Source organism: Geotrypetes seraphini, chromosome 10 (genome assembly GCF_902459505.1).
Source record: "Geotrypetes seraphini chromosome 10, aGeoSer1.1, whole genome shotgun sequence".
Taxonomy (NCBI): domain Eukaryota; kingdom Metazoa; phylum Chordata; class Amphibia; order Gymnophiona; family Dermophiidae; genus Geotrypetes; species Geotrypetes seraphini.
In genome coordinates this window covers 26,507,026-26,521,217 of record NC_047093.1, presented here as the reverse complement: position 1 = coordinate 26,521,217, position 14,192 = coordinate 26,507,026, and the positions used below count along the sequence as shown (strand labels likewise).

At 45.9% G+C, this 14,192-nt stretch overlaps 1 protein-coding gene across 4 annotated transcripts in view; it reads left to right on the top strand.

The window, feature by feature from the left end:
- ACSF2 (acyl-CoA synthetase family member 2) overlaps positions 1-6,919 on the top strand; it is a 131,621-nt gene extending 124,702 nt beyond the window's left edge. For 2 of the 4 annotated variants that reach the window (XM_033960851.1, XM_033960852.1), the window contains exon 16: positions 4,121-6,919. In XM_033960851.1, the coding sequence (XP_033816742.1) occupies positions 4,121-4,171 (51 nt within the window). In that variant the 3' untranslated portion in view covers positions 4,172-6,919. The remainder of the gene's footprint in view (positions 1-4,120) is intronic. The other 2 variants (XR_004540863.1, XR_004540862.1) reach the window with 2 other exon arrangements.
- Positions 6,920-14,192: the final 7,273 nt, after the last annotated feature.

Sequence of the window (14,192 nt, the reverse complement as noted above, 5' to 3'; positions counted from 1 at the left end):
ACAGCATTTCTTGCATCTCTCTTCCCATTCCTATGCACTATCTCCTCCCTCTCTCTCCCTTTCTTCTCCATCCCTGTGCATCATCTCCCTGTCTCTCTCCCTCTTTCTCACAGTCTGGCATCTCTACTCCTTCCTTCTCCCTTTGTGGTCTCGTATCTCCCTGTCCTTATCTTTCCCCTCTCACTTACCTCTCTCTTCTCCTTCCCTTCCCTGGTCTGGCATCTCTCTCTTCTTCCCTCTCCCTCCAGTAATCTTGACATGTTTCTCCTTCCCTTTCTCCCTTGTGGTTTGGTATATCCTCTTCTTTCCCTCCTCCTCCTCCCTACCATGGTCTGGCATCTCTGTCATCCCCTTCCCTCCCCCCGAGGTCTGGTATCTCTTTCTTTTTTTTTCCTCTCCATTCCCGCAGTCCAGCATTTCTCTAATGACCCCCCCCACACACACACACAATCCCCCAGCAAACACCCTGTGTTCCTCTCCTCCATGGGATCTGATAAGGCAGTCACTCTTGCACTCTTTGGGCTACCAGCAGCGTGAGTGAAGTAAACATGCTGCCTTTGGCGGCCCAGAAGCTTTCTTTCTGCTACTGCTTCATGCCTAAGTGGGGACAGGAAGCAGTAGCAGAGGGAAAGCTTCCAAGCCGCAGAAGGCGGCGTTTACTTCATTCACACTGCCGGCAGCCGAAAGAGTGGCTGCAGCGATGGATCCCACTATCCCCAGATTTACCATCTCTCCTTTTGTCAACTACCCTTTCATCCAGCATCCCTCTTCCTCTTTCCCCACCACCCTAGAGTCCACCATCTCTCCCTTTCTCTTTCCATCTACCCTCCTATCCAGTATCTCTGTACCCCCTCCCTCCACACCACCCCTTGGGTCCAACTTCTCTCCATTTTCCCATCCCATTGTCCATCCTCTCTCCCCTTCTTCTCTGTTTCCAGGCCCATTATTTCTTCCCCTTCACCCCTCTCCCCTCACTCCAGCATATCCCCCTCTCTTTGAAGCCCCTTCCCCCATGCAATTCAAGAAGAGTCTTTAGGCCAAACAGGGTCCCGCGGCTTTAGCCCCCCTCCTCCCCCCCACGAAGGCCGGCATGCTTCCCCTTTCTCTCCACCCTCATCCGACGTCCCCCTGACCTTTCCGATCTAAGTTTAAAAAGTAATTACTGTCTGAAGAAGATTGCCAGCACTGCAGCCATTCTAACTGGCCGCCCGTTGCCTCCGCTGCACTTTCCCTCTGCCTCAGTGCTACCCCTCCTCTGACATTATGTACCGTTTTGGTCTGGGATGGACTGGGGCAGAGGTCAAGTGCAGCGGAGCCCACACGCGGCCAGTTAGAATGGCTGCAGCGCCGGCAAACCTCTGCAGACAGTAATTACTTTTTAAACTTAGACCGGAAAGGCCAGGGGGATGCCCGATGAGGGTGGAGACAAGGGGAAGCATGCCGGCCTTCAGGGGGGGCCCCTAAAGCCTTTGGGCCGAGGACAACTAATACATCTGCAGTCATATGAGGTTCAAGTTTCAAGTTTATTATGTCTTGATATACCGCTTTTACTTTCCCAAAATATTGGGGGGGGGGGGTGCTCGGGCACCCACAGAGCTGGCGCCTATGATTGTGGATACCCTGACAGCCTGACTGGTTGAGGAGCCCCCAAGGACCGGTTTGGAAACTAATGCTTGAGTAGGCTGTCGTTTTCTCTTTTTAAAATCTCAATGTCCCTCTTCTCTGTTTGTTTTTGTCTTATAAATATAGGCCCCCCCCCTTGAGAATCCTCCCACCCCTAGAACCTTACAAATTATTTTCAGACAGTGCTACTTCCTACAGAATGATTGTGTTTAATTGGCAGCTGTACAGTTATGAAATGCAGGGGAGGGGATTTTCCAAAGCCCAGCATGCCCCCATCCATTCTCCCCTTCACATAAAGGTTAAAATCTAAAACTTAGGAATGGGAGAGACAGAGGAAGAAACTGGGCGGCCGATGCAGAAAGTCGTTCAATTCAGCAAGAGGCATCTACCGCAGAATTAATGACAAAAGAATGCCACAGCTGTGCAGTAAGCAAGGAGCCTGCAAATTACTGCTGTATTATAAACACGGCGGCAATGTGCAGCTCATGACCAAATGCCCCTTCCTTTCAGTTCCTCAGTGGTGATTGGCTCATGCACTGCTAGGCAAGGTGACTCCCCCCCCCCCCCAAACTGCAAGGTCTGCACTCTGACCCAGCTTTCTGCACACGTCCATATATTCCCTGGTAGTCTAGCACAGTGTTCTTCAACCACTGGTCCATGGACCAGTGACGGTCCATAGAAATTTCCTGCTGGTCCACAGGGCCAGCACATGCATCAGGCCCAAAAAGTGTTCTTCAACCGCTGGTCCACGGTGCGATTGATGCGGCGTTATCTTCAAGCCAGCTCCCTCTTCCTAACTGATTCAGTGCACAAAGCCACGGGCAGTGGCTCCTACGGGTATCCTGTGCCTGAACCGGAAGACTTCTCTCTGACGTTACAACGTCAGAGGGAAGGCTTCCAGATGAGGCCCGGGACATGCAAGGTGCAATTAGTACTATTATGGGGGCGGGGTCTGGGGTGGAGATTGGGTAGAGATGGGCGGGGTCTGGCCAACGACTTAGCCCAGTGTTCTTCAACCGCCAGTCCATGGATCGATGCCGGTCCACAGAATAATTATTTTATTTCTGCCGGTCCATAGGTGTAAAAAGGTTGAAAAACACTGGTCTAGCATCCCCCTTCACTATCTGTAACAGCCCCCAACATACTAAACTAAACTAAACCTTAGCTTTGTATACCGCACCATCTCCACAAGCGTAGAGCTCGGCACGGTTTACAGGGTTAGGTTGAAAAGGAGCTACAATGAAGGGTTATAGGAAAGGAGCTAGGAAGATAAAGAGGGACAGGGTACCAAAGGTCCCTTCTAACCTGACCTCCTCCCCATGGCTACAAAAGAAAAGTCTGTGATATTTAGTGGCCCTTAATGAGGGCCAATCTGCCAAATAAGATAAACTTTCTGCCCAGGCTACAAAAATTCCCTTTTTGGCTGACTGATCTCGCTCCCTGCATCCCAGGATGCATCAATTAGGGTCAGGAACAGCCATTTTCTAAGATGGGCTTTGCTCTTGTCTCTTTACCAGGCCTGTCCTAGGGAGGGGAGGGTTGGAGGATGGAGTCCGCATGTGCCAGTAGACACCAGGGAATTTTATTCTATTTTTTTTTTAAATGGTAAGGAGGGGGGTAAGGCTGGGGGATGCCTGAGATGCTAGGCCTGATGCTGAAAGTTGTGTTGAGAGCAGGGGATTTAGATTAGGCGTATGGAGGTCTTCTTCGCTTTCTAAGTTGTCTCAAACCTTGCATTAGTCTTCTGGCCGGCACTTGCGCAGTGGACATCAGCGTAGAGTTATACAATGCTGCATGTTACATAAAAAGTTCTTACCATAATGTTTAAAATGTGCTGATGTCTCTAGTAGTGGTGCGGGGGGTGGTGGTCCGTCCCGGGCGTCGTCTGGGTGGGGGCGCTGGAATTCGTCCTCTGCCCCCCCCTCCCAGCTCTTTCCCCACTCCACACTACCGTGCACGTGCGTCCCTTCCCCATACCTGTTTAATGTTCCTGGAGCGAGCAGCAACCCCAACCTGCTGCTCGCCCCAGCGTCGGCTCTTCCTCTGATGTCACTTCCTGGACCCGCGCCTAGGAAATGACATCAGAGGAAGAGCCGACGCTGGCGCGAGCAGCAGGTTGGCGTTGCTGCTTGCGCCGGGTAGGTTAAAGAGGTGTGGGTGAAGGGGCGGGGCGCACGTGGCAGGAGGAATGGGGAAGAGGGTGGGGCACCATCGCCCCGGAAGCCTCACCCTCGCTGTGCTACTGGTCTCTAGCACAAGTTAACTTGCGTGCTCAAATCCTTTCTACATTACATTACAGAGGATGTAAACAGCTCATTAATGGTACACTGTGGTATGTAGCTTTCCACATCAGCCCCCGAGATAGGACTGGGAAGTGGCGATTCAAAGAACCCCTTTCTGGGTTCAAAAACCCCCAGTCCTTGCTAAGTGTCAAGATGTTAAGCACTTTAATCTTAAACTCACTGATTTTCTTTTCCTTTCTGGCCCTGATTCTTAGGTTCAGAAATTCAAACTGCAGGAGATTATAATGAAGCAGCTCCAGCTCTGATCCAAGCCCGGAGGAACAAAGACACTGAAAAATCCAGCACAGGCACCTCCCTCACCAACCTGCTGCCACCGCCCTTGCTGCCTCCCTCCCACCCCTAATACCCAGCTTTCCATCTACAACAGTTAGGAATCTGGATGTTTTCTCTGGACACCATCATTGCCTAACTCTCTAAGAGCATTGCCTTCTCGCACCTAAGCCTTTAATATTCATTCTTTCGAAAAAAACAAACAAAAAAAAAAGTAGCAATTTATGTACTTCGTGTGGTATAATAGCACAGCCCCTGCCCCATGATAGTAAACTTACTGAATGAGATGTTGGTCAAGGGTGGCAGCAGTAACATAGGTTTGGAAAGATGAGTGGGGCTGACTGCACCCAAGCGCTGTCCCATCCAGGCTTCCGTATAAGAGGTGGGGCTCAGGAGACGAATGCATTCTGAGGACTCTGCCTCCCTGCGCCGTCCATTGTTGTGCTGCCCTGAAGATACTCTCGTTTGAGTAAGCTTCTGTCTGGGGGACAGAGGAGAGGGGTTTGTTGGGGGCTGTTGTCACCACCAGTCATTACCCAGCGAGATCTTGGGCTTGCCGAGGCTCCTGCTTTTTGCCTGTTTTCTTTTTGAGTGTTTGGCTGACTTCATATGTGCAAAGATCATCCAGGGAAAGAGGGGGGCTCTGGCTGTAGCGCCCTTTTACTTCACGCAGTGTCAGCAAGCAGGGTATGGGGTGGGGGGGGGGATCAGGCTTGTTTGACCCCTGCTACAGCAAGATGAACAAATACAGCCCTGGCAAGACACACGTTTTGGCAAACCAGGCTTAACATGACCCGCTTGATCCTTAAACTGCTGTTTTCAGCATCCTTGTTACCTAACTGCAGATAAATTTACCAAAGATTGTCGAGTGATAGGTCAACGTTCTATTAAAGAGCATTTCCTGGTCTTTAGGTTAACGTTTTATTGAAGAGCATCTCCTGGTCTTTAGGTGAACGTTCTATTAAAGAGCATCTCCTGGTCTTTAGGTGAACGTTCTATTAAAGAGCATTTCCTGGTCTTTGGGTTAACGTTTTATTGAAGAGCATCTCCTGGTCTTTAGGTGAACGTTCTATTAAAGAGCATCTCCTGGTCTTTAGGTGAACGTTCTATTAAAGAGCATCTCCTGGTCTTTAGGTCAACGTTCTATTAAAGAGCATCTCCTGGTCTTTAGGTCAACGTTCTATTAAAGAGCATCTCCTGGTCTTTAGGTGAACGTTCTATTAAAGAGCATCTCCTGGTCTTTAGGTCAACGTTCTATTAAAGAGCATCTCCTGGTGTTTAGGTGAACGTTCTATTAAAGAGCATCTCCTGGTCTTTAGGTCAACGTTCTATTAAAGAGCATCTCCTGGTCTTTAGGTCAACGTTCTATTAAAGAGCATCTCCTGGTCTTTAGACAATTCATCTCTCCCTCCATATATGAACACCTGGTCCATGGCCCTAGTCTTAAGAACCAGATTTAGATCTTGAAATCAGGTGTACATTAAGGCCTGTGATAGCTGAGAAAAAGATAATCATCGAGTTCCAACATGGTGCCCCAAAGTGTTTGGAATTTGGAGCCCACCAGAGTAACCAAACGACCTGGGTCTTCAGATGCAGGCTGAGGCTGTCCTGGTGTTGAGCTCATTGAAGTGTAGACCTGATGAGCTCCTGTATCTGGGGAAAGGAATAACATATATATTGTAGTAAAGACAGCAGATTGTGTATAATAGATAGAGGGATTAAAGGAGCTGGTGATCTCACATACAATGACTTGACATGGCCATGTTTCTTTCCTCCAAAACTGGACTGCATCAGGGGTAACTAAAAAGTCAATATGTGAAAATCACAAATATTTAAAATAGGAAAATATATCTGAACATACCTCAGATACTGTATATACAAAATTAAATATTCATATAATTCAGATTACATTCCTATCTGGAGATGAGTTTCCACATAAATTCCTTTTTTTTAAAAACCCCACTAGTACATAAAAAGCTAAAATAACAGAAACTACCAAGCCAGAATAAAAGTCAAATAAAAATCACAAGCTTTAAGAATACTTTGTATAACAAAGGTTCAGCTTATCAAATAGAGCAAATTCTATCACCTTTTGAATAGCATCAAGTGACAGGAACAACCTTGAGTCTAACCACCTTGCTAGTACCAAGCTTATACAGTCCCCCCCTCCGAATTTAACTATTAAAAAAAAATGTAAAAATGCTAAAAACAACTGGAGAAAGAACACTCACACATCTATGCATGGCAAAGAAACAACATCCACACATATGCACTGATTATTCTCTTGTTTTCTTAGCTGAGGAAGGTCATCAAAATAGAGCCAAGGTCTTTGCATATCTCCTACAAAATTGTCAATGACTTTGACTCATGCACATGTCTCGATAATAGTTTAATTCTACCAGAACATGATGGCAGATGCATGAAAACTGCTTCCCAAAGAAAGTGATGGGCTCCAAAGCAGTTTCTGAAATCAAGAATGCACAGGGAAAGCCCAGAGAAGCCTCCACAGTTAGGTTTTGATTTACTGGTAGCTTGTGGCCTGTTCTTTTTAGGTCCTGTACATATTTTCCTGTTCCTGGAGGACTTACAATCTAAATTTATATTTGAGGTAACAGAGGATTATTAGTATCTGGGTCTGGATCTCTATAACTGCTGGATCTTGTAATATTTCTATGAAATTTGTAGTATCAGGAATAAAGGCAAAATTTGGTCTTTAAAAAAAATATATTTTGTGTCTTGGTTACTGGGGAAAGTTGGGGGTGGAGACCTGGGTTTCCAGCAGAAAGAGCTTGCAAATTGAAAACTGGAGATCATAGGAGATGGGTTGCAGTGTGATGTCTTTCTAGAAACCTGACTTTGCTAACTCTGTTGTCTTGCACCTTCTGAAAATGTCCAGTTTACCAAGGCCAGGATTCACTAAACCTCCAAATCGTGCCAAAACAATGGCCAATCAGGGACTTCCTTATACTCCTCCCTAAGGAAGTCCCTGATTGGCTGAGGTGCCCCAGGCCCCTCCAAAGGGAGGAGCCCGAGGTGCCTCAGCCAATCAGGGCCTTAGGCCTCTCCCCGTGCATCAGATGATGCACCAGGGCGGGGCCTAAGGCTGCTATTGGATGGTGGGCGGCCGAAGAGTAGGAGCAGGAGGACTTTCCTCATGCTCCCGAAGATTTTGGCGGTGCGTAGGAGCAGGAGGAGGGTCCGGATACCCTTCCAGCTCCCGAAGATGTTGGGGAGCCTTGTCCAAGGAGCAGAAGGAACCAGGCACCCTTCCTGCTCCCAACTATTTTACAGGTACAGGGTGGGTGGGCCGGGCCCGACTGCCTGGGCCGACCAGGGGTGGGCCAGGGGTGGTTGGCCTAGGAGCAGGAGGGACTGAGCACCCCACCTGCTCCCAACTTTTTGGTGCCTGGAGGGGGGTGAGGGCTGTGCCGGTTGCGGAGAGGGAGGGCGAGGGTCATGCCGGTTGGGGTGGGGGGCACGTTTATGTGGGCAGATATTTTGCGTTGTAACACACGCAAAATATCTGTGCCATGGAAAAAAATGAATAAAAAAGACAGGCCTGTCAAAAAACCTGCAGACCTGTTGGTAACTCAATTACCGACAAGTCTGCAGCAGTTGGGTTTGTCAGTAATAAAACCCGACTCAAAATAGCCAAGCAATTGTTAGTGAATCAATCGCTTGGCTATTTTGCATGGGTTTTACTAATTTGCACGGGACGATCGGGATCGGATCGCTACAGGCGTTAGTGAATAGTGCAGGAGGGAAATCTGGTCGTAAAGGGCTCGCAAACTGATCGGTACACGATTGGTTTGCTTAGTGAATCTAGCCCCATATTAGTAGCATAAAAGTAAGGTGGACCCCCAGCTTATTCTTCTGGGGATGTTGAGATTCTTGCAAAGGTGTTTTCCATAGATTGGAGTAGACACAGAAGTAGGAAATCCCAGCTCCAAGGCAATCAGAATTTAGAGACTGACTTTAATGTTTGCACACCTCGAAGATGTGAAATGTGAAACCTCCGTGAGATATTGAGTCACGTGTTAGCATAACCAAACAGAAAAGAAGAGTGTGTGAAACCGCTCCAAAGATTCAAAGAATGCTGAAAATTGACATCGACATGGAGCTACTTTGAATTAGAGCCACATTAATTTGAGGGATTTAGCTCACACTTTTCTCAGGAGGTAGCTCAAGGTAAGCCACTTTGAGATCAAGAAGGTATTTTCTCTGTCCCTGAAAGGCTCACAGTCTATACGAGACAAGGGAGGGTTAAATGGACTTGCCCAAGATCAAAAGGAATAACAGTGGGAGAAGCAGCATTTGAACCCCAGATTCCCTGATACACAACCCATTGTTCTAACCCATTTTAAAGAAGGGTGATTAGCAGAGAGAAAAAAAACCAACAACTTGTATATCCAAATAAGTAATATATACCAGGAGAAATGTATTTCCCCCATCGCAATAAGATTAAATAAATAATAATTCACCTTTGCAATTATTTATACCACCTTCCTATAGGATTCCCCCTCATTCAGTCTATGCAGTAAGTCATGGATAGTAAAACAATATGGACAAAACATCCCCCCCCCCCCCATATCCCCTCTACCTCCCACCCCTGAACCCATCACCTACTTCACCTGTTTCTTTTTTTCAGTTCAATCTGTTTATTAAATGTTTTACAGTTTTGCTGTTTTTCTATCTATGTATGATCAACTGGTGTACCATGGTCAAAAAGAAAGGTAAAGCTGTATCAATTTATTATCAGCTCTTACGGGATTCATATTTTATGGGGGCGGAAGCTATTTGGTCTAAGAATCTTAACGTCTCCTTAACACATTCTGAATGGAATACATTTTGGAGAGACCTCACCTGTTTCTTGATTTATTGTTTCCTTCCTCAGGATCAAACTCTGCAATCTTGAGGGCAAAGACTGCAGATTTGATGCTTTTTCGGCACTTAAATGCAAGCCCGGCCTCCCAAGCCTCCATGAGCAAAAGGGTCACTAGTAGCATTTGCCAGGTACTAGTGACCTGGATTGGCGGCGGTGAGGACGGGCTACTGGGCTAGATGGACTTTTAGTCCGACCCAGTAAGGCTATTATTATGTTCTTATGGTTGAAAGCTTTTGCACCAAAACCAGTGGCTGGGTGCCTCGTTTCCCAGCCTGGTCTGCAGAATACATATTATAATAATAATAATAATAACTTTATTTTTATATACCGCCAGCTATCTTGCGACTTCTAGGCGGTTTACAATAAAAGAAACTGTGAATACAATGCAAGAAAATGTAAATACAATAAAGAGAAACTTTACGTACAATGAATTAAAGAGTATAGCAGTGTATATCTCAATACAATAAAGGGAAACTTTACGTACAATGGATTAAAGAGTATGGCAGTATACATTTGATAATATTAATAATGTTAGCAACAGTTTGTGTGTTGCAAGGCTAGGAAGTGCCCAGCTATTTGCACAGAAGTAGAAATGTTCCGTAAATTGAATAGAGTGTTCATAGTTAGTGGTTAGGGGTTGGGGTTGACAGTTTGCATGATCAGGTATGTGATGATGTTACGGGGGGGGGGTTGATGTTCCGGTTCATTGCCTAGGTATTTCAAGAATAGGTAGGTTTTTAGGTGTTTCCTGAATTCTTCATAGTTGTTTGTTTGTGCAATTAGTTTTTCTAGGTCTTTACCCCATATGGCTGCTTGATATGATAGCAGTTGTTGATGGTGTCTCTTATATTTGCACCCTCTAGCCGGTGGGGAGACAAATTTCATGTGTGTTTTTCTTTCGTGTCTGTTGGTTGGGAATGAGAAGAGATCTGTAATGTATTTTGGGGCTAGATCATTTAATACTTTGAAGCAGAGACATCCTAGCTTGAACTTTGTGCGCGCCTCCATCGGCAACCAGTGTAGGAGTCGGTAGGAAGGGGTTATGTGATCGGACTTCTTCAGCCCGAAAATCATCCTGACTGCTGCATTTTGTATCAGTTGTAGTCTTTGCATTTGCTTCTGGGGGATTGTCAGATGGGTGATGTTGCAGTAATCCAGGTGGTTTAGTATTAGGGATTGTACTAGCATTTTGAAAGCTGTAGTGTGGAAGTACGCCTTGATGGACTTAAGTTTCCAGAGAGTGAAGAACCCTCTTTTGATTAAGGAGTCTATGTGGTCTTTCATGGTTAGGCCTTGGTCTAGTATTACTCCTAGGATCTTCATCGTTGGTTGAATGGGGTAGTTTAGATTGTTAATGTGTAGTGATGTTGTCGTATTCTGTGCGTGTGGCGAGGCTATGAAGAATTTAGTTTTTTCTGAATTGAGCTTCAGTTTGAAATCTGTGGTCCATTGTTCCATCGTGTTTAGCGCTTCGGTTGCTGTGGGGATGGTTTCAGAGGGGGATGCCGTAAATGGGATTATAAAAATATTTTCCCCACCACACCAGCTTTGTTTAAAAGGATTGTGGCTCCTTTACTCCCGACTCCTCCTCATTTCATATTTCCCAATAAAAATCCCACTGGTGATATCCTCCTGTGCGTTTCATGCTCATGAATGATGTCAGGCTACCACCCCAAAAAACTTCTCCAAAGCAGCACCTGTTATGTTTATTACAAGTTTTAACCGCACTTCGGTTTAATCAACAGCACGGTGTACAAAGTATATAAAAACAAGAAACGGAAAAAACACCATATAAACTGGACCACACTATCTCCAACCTGCTGATAACAACAAATGACTACAAATATTTTCGCAAAGAAATCAAAACCCACCTATTAAAAAAATTAATGCAGATGGCTTAACCCCAAACAGACCCCCCCCCCTCAACGCAATTCCCCCCTCCTCCCCCCTTCACCAGTTCCCTTCTCTTTAGCCTCAAGCATGTCAACTGCTTCCCTAACGGTATATATACTGGATCTGCACTATTTCCTATTTGTACAGCATCTTGTAGCTCTTGAAATATACAGCTCCATTATTCTTGTAACTTCTCCTGGAAATGTCCAGTTGTCTCTTTTGCAATCCGCCCAGAACTGCAAGGTTGAGGCGGAATAGAAATCAGTAATGTAATGTAAAATAGGAAAGCAAAATGAACAAAAGACAATGAAAAAATTACAAAAATGAAACAAATTAAAACTAAATTAAGGAGTCCTTTTACTAAGGCCTCCTTTTACGAAACTGTGATAGCAGCTTCTAGTGCGGGGAGCCGCGCTGAATGGCCCCGCGCTGCTCCCGATGCTTATTGAGTTCCTATGAGCATCGGGAGCAGCGCAGGCCATTCACGGCTCCCCGTGCTAGAAACTGCTAACGCAGTTTCGTAAAAGAGGGGGGGGGGGTAAGGCGCACTAACTGATTTAGCGCGTGTTAATCTTTAGCGCCTTAGTAAAAGGACCTCAAAATCTAAGTCATCTAAATGGCAAATAATTTTGTTTAAATCTTATTTAAATAGTTGTCAAAAAACCCAGGATCCCAATTCACCAATCTTCTCATAAAAACGCTAAATCAAAAAGATGCGTCATGGATTTTCAGTAGCACGAACTGGACCATGCCGCTGAAAATTAATACAGACCTGCGCCGGTGCTCTCCAAATTGCGCAGTAGTCGTACCAGGCCGGCACTGGAAGTCACCTGGATGGTGGCAACATTCAGTCTGCTAACTGGGTCAGATAAGGGTTCAGGACAGTAAAAAAGGCCAAGCTAATGTTATCCCGACGGCGAGCTCAGTATCGCCACTACTTGGACAAAGGCGCCGATCACCTCTTTATCCAGATATCCAGTGTCAGCCACTATTTGTTAGGCTGCCACAGCCAGCATTTAATAAAACCTGTGGCAGCTAATTAGCAGCCCAGAAAGCCCTCTGTTATCGTTATGCCATATGTGGTCTTTTATCCCACTAAACCCTAACTAGGTGAGTTCAAGGCAGGTTACAATTTAGAGCATTTTGCTGCATAGTGGTAGATATAATATGGTTACAAACATGAAAGATATATCAGGAACAATATGGGGGTACAGTTTGGTTGAACATAGAACTATAGGGTCAGAAGCGGTCAATTTGTTACATAATAGGAAGATATAATGTTGCAGAAAGGTAGATACAGTGTGGAATCCAGGATAAGTTTGAAGTTACATTGTAGCAATTTGTGGTAAATGTTAGATGACAAGTTCATGAATTATGGATGTCTAGAACAGGGGTAGGCAATTCCGGTCCTCGAGAACCACAGGCAGGTCAGGTTTTCAGGATATCCATTCCACAATTAATATGCATGAGATGGATTTGCATGCACTGCCTCCTTGAGATGCAAATCTCTCTCAGGCATATTTAGTGTGGATATCCTGAAAACCTGACCTGCCTGTGGCTCTTGAGGACCGGAATTAACTACCCCTGGACTCTAGAAGAGGGGTGCTCAATAGGTCGATCGCGATTGACGGGTAGCTCGCCAAGGCAAAGTGAGTCGATCACCCAGGACTCACTTTGCCTTGGCGATCTATCGGGTTGATCCGTCTTCCTCTCCCCGACGTCAATTCTGCCTTCGGAGAGGAAGTTCGGGCCAGCCAATCGCTGCCTGGCTGGGCAGAACTTCCTCTCCGACGGCAGAATTGACGTCGGGGAAAGGAATGCTGGTCAGCCCGAAGCAGGGACAGCATGGGGCGGCATCGGCTTTGGGGCCTGTTATCTATTGGTGGCGGTTTGGGTCCTGTTCCCCAATGGCAGCGGCAGTGGCAGTGGCTTGGGGAAGGGCAGGGAGAAAGAAAGAAAGGGGGTAGGCAGGGAGACAGAAGGAAAGAAGAGAAACAGAAAAAAAGAAAGGGGTCATGAAGAGAGAAAGAAAGAAAGGTCAGGGAGAGAGGAAGAAAAAGTTGGGGGAGGGAACGAGGTGTGGAGGAGAGGAAGTATACAGGCTGAAAGAAAGATTGGATGCACAGTCAGAAGAAGAAAGTGCAACCAGAGACTCATGAAATCACCAGACAAGGTAGGAAAAATGATTTTATTTTAAATTTAGTGATCAAAATGTGTCTGAATTTATATCTGCTGTCTATATTTTACAATATGGTCCCCTTTTACTAAACCACAATAATGGTTTTTAGCGCAGGGAGTCTATGAGCGTCGAGAGCAGCGCTGGGCATTCAGCGCAGCTCCCTGCGCTAAAAACTGCTATTGTAGTTTAGTAAAAAGGGAGGGGGGTGGGTATTTGTCTATTTTTGTATGGTTGTTACTGAGGTGACAGTGCATAGAGTCATCTGCTTTGACCTCTTTGAAAAAAAACCCGGAATAGGAATGATAATTAACAATTCTATGCGTACAGTGTGCGTTGTGTGTGTGTTTTTTTTAAATTTTATTGTTGGTAGATCATTTTGACTTGGTCATTTTAAAAGTAGCTCGCAAGTCAAAAAAGTGTGGGCACCCCTGCTCTAGAACAACAGATTTCATGTAGCAGAGTACTTGCATTGCATTTTGGGCTTCTGGAGGTTGCAGGTTGATTTGCAGAATTTGGGCCTGGATTCTTTAACTGGCGCCCAAACTCAGTTAAAAACGCCATTTCTAAATGAATTTCAAGGCACCTACTGGCACCAGAATCATGTCTAAGCAGGCTCTTTAGGCCAGCTAATGCCACTATGGGTGTGACTAACACCTTAAGTGGCATCACGCAGCCTAAAGCGCCTATGTAGGCATGATTCACAGCAAAGATAGGTACCAGAAATGTAGACCCGGAAAACCCTGGCCTGTATTTACGGTGCCTATCTTTTACAGAGGTGTGGTTCTCCCCAGTTATTCCTCCTATCAGTGCAGGCAACCTCTAGGAGTTACTACCACTAGAGGTCAGGCTGCCATATAAGAGACTTGCCCAGCAAGGGCCCAGTACAGGGCACTACAAAACCACTGACCTAGACAAGGCCTGCATTAGAATGAGTTAGTTTCCTCTACTTGAAAAGCTTGGATTGGTTTCCTGGAAGGCCTCCTGGGAAATCAGGGCTGTAGGAGGTTACCCCTTTTCACACTTCTTTAAATCCTGAGAA